The sequence below is a fragment of the Tasmannia lanceolata genome, unplaced genomic scaffold (genome assembly GCF_043159265.1).
Source record: "Tasmannia lanceolata isolate RefF3 unplaced genomic scaffold, GAP_Taslan_0.1 ptg000007l, whole genome shotgun sequence".
NCBI classification, from domain to species: Eukaryota; Viridiplantae; Streptophyta; class Magnoliopsida; order Canellales; family Winteraceae; genus Tasmannia; species Tasmannia lanceolata.
This window is the reverse complement of record NW_027518684.1, coordinates 27,879,905-27,887,014: the sequence shown is the minus strand read 5'-3', so window position 1 is coordinate 27,887,014 and position 7,110 is coordinate 27,879,905. Positions and strand designations below refer to the sequence as shown.

Genomic DNA, 7,110 nt, shown 5'->3' with positions numbered 1-7,110 from the left:
TTGCTAGTTTTTTTTTTCCATTTTTTATTTTGAAATTGTTTAATATTATTTTAAATTTTTTTTATTTTTACGACTTGCAAGATTAATCTCAAATCCAAACTTTGTAACAATATGCATAACCATTTTCTCCAGGAATGTACCACATAGGAGGCACACCGTATAGAAGGAGGCGTACTGCACATAAGAAGCTTGGGATACAACAAGAAGCAAGCTGTAAAATGAAGGGCCAATACTAAGGGAAGGATCCTACACCAGAATGAACTTGGCATATAAAATAGAAGGAAAAGTCACAAATATGAGAAAACTAGAATATTATTGAGAAGGCGACGACAACTACGAATTGTACTACTACCCACAAAACACATAATCTTGCACTAGATTATAAGTTTACAACACAAACGTTTAAATTGAAATGATAATTATTATTTCATGGACATGCAGAAAAGCTTTCATCGCATAAAGGTTTCCTATAGTTAAAAGCATATTCATCCTTATTAATTGGAGAGGTAAGATGGACCTTCACCATTTAATAAGGCCCTGTTTTGTTTCTCTCCATGGATCCCAACAGCTTGGAATCTCTCTCTAATCGCATACATTTCCTTAGAAACATCTCCCATCTGCATTCGTTCTCTCAGCAATTCTGTAGAACACGCAATTCCAATCCTCACCAAAGACACCAAGCATGCTCGTAACCGGTGCATCTTATCTCTGTAACTCCTAGCATCGTTGGCACCTCTTTCTTCCTCATCTTCTAATTGTAGTATTGGATCTAGAATCTCTATCGTTCGATCAGGAAAAGCCATCTCAGCAAATTTGTGAAGGCTTAGGCCATCCCTAAACATGTCATCTGTAGGGCACTTTCCAGTGAATAACTCCAATAGAAGAATCCCATAGCTATACACGTCTCCGGATGTGGAAACATGGCCACCTCTCCCATATTCTGCAATTTCACATATACTCTTGCTATGATAATGGAAGCTTTATACCATTTAGAAAGTAAATAGGAGACATGGTTTTCAGAAGCAAGAAGGGGAAATTTTAGGTTAATGAAATAAATGATTCAATTTATTTCTGAAGAATTAGTAGATGACCTACAATCCATGACTGAAGTAAAATTTAATACAAATTAGGTCTGTATTGCTAACCATAAATTCCGGCATTTCAGTTATTATCCAATTTGATTCAACTTTATTTTTTTATACGTAAACCTATTGACTCATCAATGGAAGTAAAATTTCTCAATGTGCTTTCGCTAGAGGAAGCCACCACATTGAGTCCACATGCAAAAGCAATACAAAAGTTAATTAAAACTCTCATATTAATTTTCCTAGGAAATTAACAAAAATACCTTAGGATTCATTTAATTTGCAATAATTCAGCAAAATTATGTTTAGTTTCTAAAATCACCAAAATTAAAAAACTTCTATGAATATTTCTACCCATTTTACACAACTAAAAATAAATTTCTATTTTCTTAGCAATATTAAGAGACAGCACTAAATGATAAAAACAAATACGGAATAGAATCTAGCCATCAATCAATGAATATAAAACAAGGTGACTTCTTCCCATTATCAAAACATGCTCGCATAGAAATATTCTTGTTTATTCTTAAAGATGGTTAAGCGGTAGCCGTTGTCTGTCAAGATAAATTCTAATGGTTTATTTTATATCCTACAACGAAACATGTATGTCAATATTGCATACACAAGATCCACATAGCCTTAGTCTGATAACGAATTATTGTAACATAAGTAAGGTAAAAGATGACACTTTACAATTTTCATTTTTTGTGTAATACTTGATATTTACTTCATTTTTGAAATAATTAACTAGCAAGATTTTCCACAAATCCTAACATGCATGTTAACTGATCTCGTGACTTGCATATAGAAATCGTAGTGTTACATATACCAAAAGGGTTTCTTATTTTTAGGTGACTTTCTGGTCTTCATACGCATATCTTTGTTTTTTTAGTACAAGATGAAAATTAAAAATCCTATCTTTGGGCTTTTTTAGAGAAATGATATCATGACTACCATATTTTGATGATTGCACTCCTCACATTATTAAAAAGTACAGTACGGCCCGCACCACAGGATGATCCAAACCATCCATTAGATGGGCCACAGCCTAAATAGGTTGTGCCCCAAAAATCATTTCCATTGGTTGATCCTAACCCTCTGATCTATAGAGGGACTGAATATTAGAGGGTTGATATTAACCCTCTATAGATCGGAGGGTTAAGATCAACCTATGGAAATGATTTTTGGGGCACAACCTATTTAGGATGTGGCCCAGCTAATGGACGGTTTGGATCATCCTATGTGAGGAATGCAATCATCAAAATACAGTAGTCGCGATATCATTTCCCTTTTTTAAATATACAAATATTTTTAACTACTAATTTATTTTGTTGAAAGTTGTTAATTTAGGCTTTTTGTACAATATTAGCCATTTTAAACTACAAAATAGTCCATGGAACTCATCTTAAAATAAAAAGAATGAATAAACAAATAAAATTGTTACCTGGAGCGATGTACCCAATAGTTCCCTTTAACCCAATTGTGCTGCTTTGCTCTTCAGAGGACTTAGAAGTGATTCTTGAATAGAGCTGGGCTAACCCAAAATCACACACATGGGCATTCATGTGTTCATCAAGAAGAATGTTGCTTGGCTTTAGATCACAATGAGCAATGGGAGTATGGCAATGATGGTGAAGATATTCCAGCACAGAAGCAACATCAATTGCTATGTTTAGCCTCTCATTGAAGTTCAAAATCCTCAATTGATATTGCTCATCTAGTTTTGGATGCAACCACTCCTCTAGACTCCCATTGGGCATGTACTCAAAGACAAGAGCTTTGAAATCATTACCTCCAAAATCCACACTTGAACAAGAAGTAATGATCTTGACAAGATTTCGATGACGAATGTTTCTTAGTGCTTTGCACTCAGCCATGAAACTCTTCGAGGCTCCACGTAATTGAAGGTTGAGAACCTTCACGGCAACAATATTTTCTTCACCTCCAAGAATTCCCTTGTACACTGTCCCGTAACTTCCGACTCCTATCAAATTTTCCGAACTGAACCCACTTGTTGCTTGATAGAGCTCCGCGTAGGAAACATTTAAATGTTGACCCTCTATAGAAGTTTTGGGGGATGGTTTCTTCCTTAACTTTCTTAACCAGTAAAGAGCCGCACTGGCACAGAAAAAGAAAAAGAAACATAAAGCCGCACTTGCTACTGAAACGATCACTTTAAAAACAAGTGATTTTCTTTTCTTATCATTATCCAGGATGGGGCATGGATCCAACTTTAATGCTGGGATACCTCCACAAAGATTACCATTTCCAATGACTGAAATAGCACTTGCATTTCTAAAAACGCCTTGTTTTGGTACTTCACCTTGTAAATTATTGAATGACAAGTTTATATACGTCAAAAGTGCCAACTCTTCAAGATATTTTGGAATCCTCCCGGAGAAGTTATTGTACGAAAATCCAAGGGATTGAATTGCTTTTAAACCACTCAAAGAAGAAGGAATGGTCCCTTGAAAGGAGTTGACATCCATATAAAGTTCTAATAAGCTCTCACATTCACCAAGGGTATATGGAATTTCACCAGACAATTTGTTACTCGAAACATCCAACATTGCTAGATGTATCAAGTTACCGACATCTAGTGCGAGGGAGCCGGTCAATGAATTGTGAGACAAGTCAAGTGCTATTGATAGGGAAGAAAGGATGATGACTTGTCTCGGTATGGCACCACGAAGGTTATTTTTAGAAAGATTCAATGTTTCCAGTTTCTTACAGTTTCCTAGGGCTGAAGGTATGCTTCCTGTCAGGTTGTTTTCATATAACGTGAGCAGGTTTAATTGGGTAATGTTACCGATGGAAGATGGGATTTGTCCTGACAGCATATTTCCCTCCATGATCATTCTTTGCAAGCTCCGCAACTTCCCTATTGAAGTTGGAATAGTACCCGTGATCAAGCTTTTGTATACACCCAAGTACTCTAAGTTAACGAGATTTCCAATGTGACTAGGGATGCTTCCAACAATTTGGCTAGCTCCTAATTGTAGCCAAGTCAGGTGAGTCGAGAGATTGGCTATTGAGCTGGGTAATATGCCTCCAAAATGATTCATGCTTAGATCCACTCTCTCTAGATTACTACAATTAGTCAAAGAAGTGATAAAACTCAAGTCATCGGCTTTTCCAGTTCCAAACTGATTACCCCATAAATTGATCGTGGTCAGATCTTGTAGGCCACCAAGATATTCCGGCACCGGCCCGCTAAAGTGGTTGTCATCTAATCCAAGACATTGAAGCCAAGAAGCATTGGATAATGAGATTGGAAAGTGTCCTGTAAATTGGTTCACCCCTAGAAGCAGAAATTGGAGTTTAGGGAGAGAGATTCCTATGTCGAATGGAAGGCTCCCATATAGTTGGTTCTTTGCCATGGCAATTCTCTCTATGGACGAGATATTATAAAGAGAGGAAGGAATGGTACCGGATAGTTTATTATCAGAAAGGGCAATTGATATCAAGCTCTGAATTTGGGCGAGTTCACCCGGGATGCTTCCCTCCAAAGGGTTGGAGTATAGAAGAAGATCAGTGAGAGATGAAAGGTTCCCTAGTGAAGGTGGAATGCCTCCTATGAGAAAATTATGACCTAGATCCAATTCCTTGAGATTCTGGAGAGTGCTAAGCTGGACAGGAATTTTCGCTGACATATTGTTGTACTCTAAAGTGATGACTTGGAGGAGCGTACAGCAGCTGAGATTGGATGGAATTTCCCCTCCAAGGGAATTGTGGCTCATATTAAGAACTCTCAGTCTGAATAAACGGCCAATTTCTTGGGATATTTGGCCGCTGAAGCTGTTTTCTTGGAGGAAAATTACCCTAAGAAAGGTGAGGTTGGATATGTAAGGAGATATAGAACCCACTAATTTTTGCTGACTAAGGTCCAAAAGGGTGACCCTTTGATGGCGATGACTGCAAGTGACTCCTTTCCACTCACAGAAATGAAGGGAATGGTTCCATGAGCTCAAGGCTCCAAGTGGATCACTGCTTATCCCATGCTTGAAGGCAAGCAAAGACATTCGGTCAGTTTCATTTCCTAGTAAGGTGGTGGCAGTGGCAGTGGCAGTGTAAAAGGCGAGATTTACAAGGATGATAAAAGACCAAAAGACATACAGAGTCATACCTGGTAGCTCCATTTGGGTGAGAGCTCTTCTTGTGCCACCGACCAAATACATGATCTCTTTCTACCAATGTTATTTCATATATACAGAGAAATGTAGATGCATTTCCTCCTTATCTGTTAGGCACAAGAGTCACTAAGTCCTAGCTTTCTTGACTTGAGTCGCCGAGTGGGCCATGGGACGGAGTATTGTCTCAGTCATGTTATGGTCAGAAAGACCTTGAAACAGTTCATTGTTTTCCATTGTATACCATACTCATGGTCATATGTACACCAATTGGGGTTGTGATTTTAAGAAAATCCACATACAAAATAATAAACAGAGTAAGAAAATTACTGGGAAATGCAGCATATAAAAAATACAAATATTTTTTATAGAATTACAAGGATTAAAAAACAAATTGAAAATCCCTTTACAAAATTGCAACACTTAACTTTTCTCTCAAAATTAATATATCAATCACACACTATCTTTTGATTTTGTCATACAAGTTATTTTGATTTGGAAAGTATTATTTTGCAATGGCTGAAAGATGGTGGAGAGACGATTTCACATTCTTATTCCTTATTTGTAACGGTGGATTTACAGCTAACGATTTCTCCACATTTATGGTGCTGAAAATCGGAGGGAGAACCATTGTCTGCATATCATTTGTAGAGACGGGCCTACTCGAATGGCCTTCACCCATCAAAATATGTGTAAAATGGTGGGCCCAACCCTATGCATGGGATTGGGTGCAGATCGGGGAACCCAACAATTCAAAAAAACATGAGGTAAAATAATGTTAGGCCCCACTCTATGCATGGGTTTGAGTGGAGTTGGTGGGACCCAACCTGACCCACTCCGTCAAAACAGAGTAATTTGGTGTCCCCATCCTACGCATGGATTTGGCTTGAGATGGTAGGCCCCCTCATCAGTGTAAAATGGTGGTCCCACTATATAAATGGTTTTGGTTTGAGATGGTGGGCCCTACCATTTCAAAACATGATGTGTAAAATGGTGGGACCACCGATGATATTTATGGGTATAAAATGATGGCCATTTCTATGTATGGGTGCAAAATGATGGGCCTTACCTAAAAAATGTGGTGTAGAAGCGCAGAAAAATTCCACTATGGCCCCGTTTCTTTCGACTTGAAACTAATGGGTGTAAAACAATTTTTACTACGTCTAAAGAAACAGAGCTTAAAGAAAGGATTCTACTGAAAATTTTCCATAGTAAAAGTTTTCCAATATAAAATTACATTCGAATTTAAACAACGAAGGGAAGAAACATTTTTAGTATATATTATAGATATATAGTTGCCATTCAGATATATATATATATATATATATATATATATATATATATATATAGTTAGTTAGAGAGAGAGAGAGAGAGAGAGGGATGGATTCCAATTACTCCAAAAGCTTAAGCCGTTGTAGATGGCGTTATTTCATCTTTTATACTCTTAACACAATCTCGACCATCCAAACTCTAAAGTAGATCAGCACAGAAACAAAAAAATGAAAAGTCATACTAACTGTGATATCGGTAAAAACGTGAGACTCGCCGTGACTTAAAGGTTCTCTTTCTGAGTCGTTGAAGAAAAAGAAAAGTATCCTTCCCTTTTTACACAGCCGGTGGAAAAGCAGAGAAGGAAGAAAGGAGGAAAACATGGAGAGGGGTTGTGCGAAAAAGGCAAGCCTAGCCGTGTAAACAGAAAGTAAGGTCCGTGAACACGCTAAGAAAATGATCTTTTGAAAAAGCCATAAAAGAAAGGAGGAGACCCAGAGTTTTTAAATCGTGTAAGAAAGTGAGACTGGCCATGACTTAAAGTTCTGTAGTTCATCACTTTCATTCTCCATTTACTGCCACATACTCTGGACGTCCATCTCAATCATTCATCAATAATTCCTCCA

At 37.5% G+C, this 7,110-nt stretch overlaps 1 protein-coding gene across 1 annotated transcript; it reads right to left on the bottom strand.

The window, feature by feature from the left end:
* Positions 1-214: 214 nt before the first annotated feature.
* LOC143882350 (LRR receptor-like serine/threonine-protein kinase EFR) lies at positions 215-5,194 on the bottom strand. Its single transcript, XM_077385901.1, has 2 exons — positions 2,530-5,194; positions 215-940 (listed from the first exon to the last, which is right to left on the bottom strand). The coding sequence occupies exons 1-2, from the start codon at positions 5,105-5,107 to the stop codon at positions 495-497; spliced, it is 3,024 nt and encodes a 1,007-aa protein (XP_077242016.1). The 5' UTR covers positions 5,108-5,194; the 3' UTR covers positions 215-494.
* Positions 5,195-7,110: the final 1,916 nt, after the last annotated feature.

What these genes read in the sequence shown, in the direction of transcription:
- LOC143882350 (XM_077385901.1), bottom strand. Translation starts at nt 5,107, where the DNA reads ATGTCTTTGCTTGCCTTCAAGCATGGGATAAGCAGTGATCCACTTGGA. An exon ending in TATTGGGTACATCGCTCCAG is followed by an intron (nt 941 to 2,529) that starts GTAACAATTTTA and finishes GTGAAATTGCAG; the next exon opens with AATATGGGAGAGGTGGCCAT.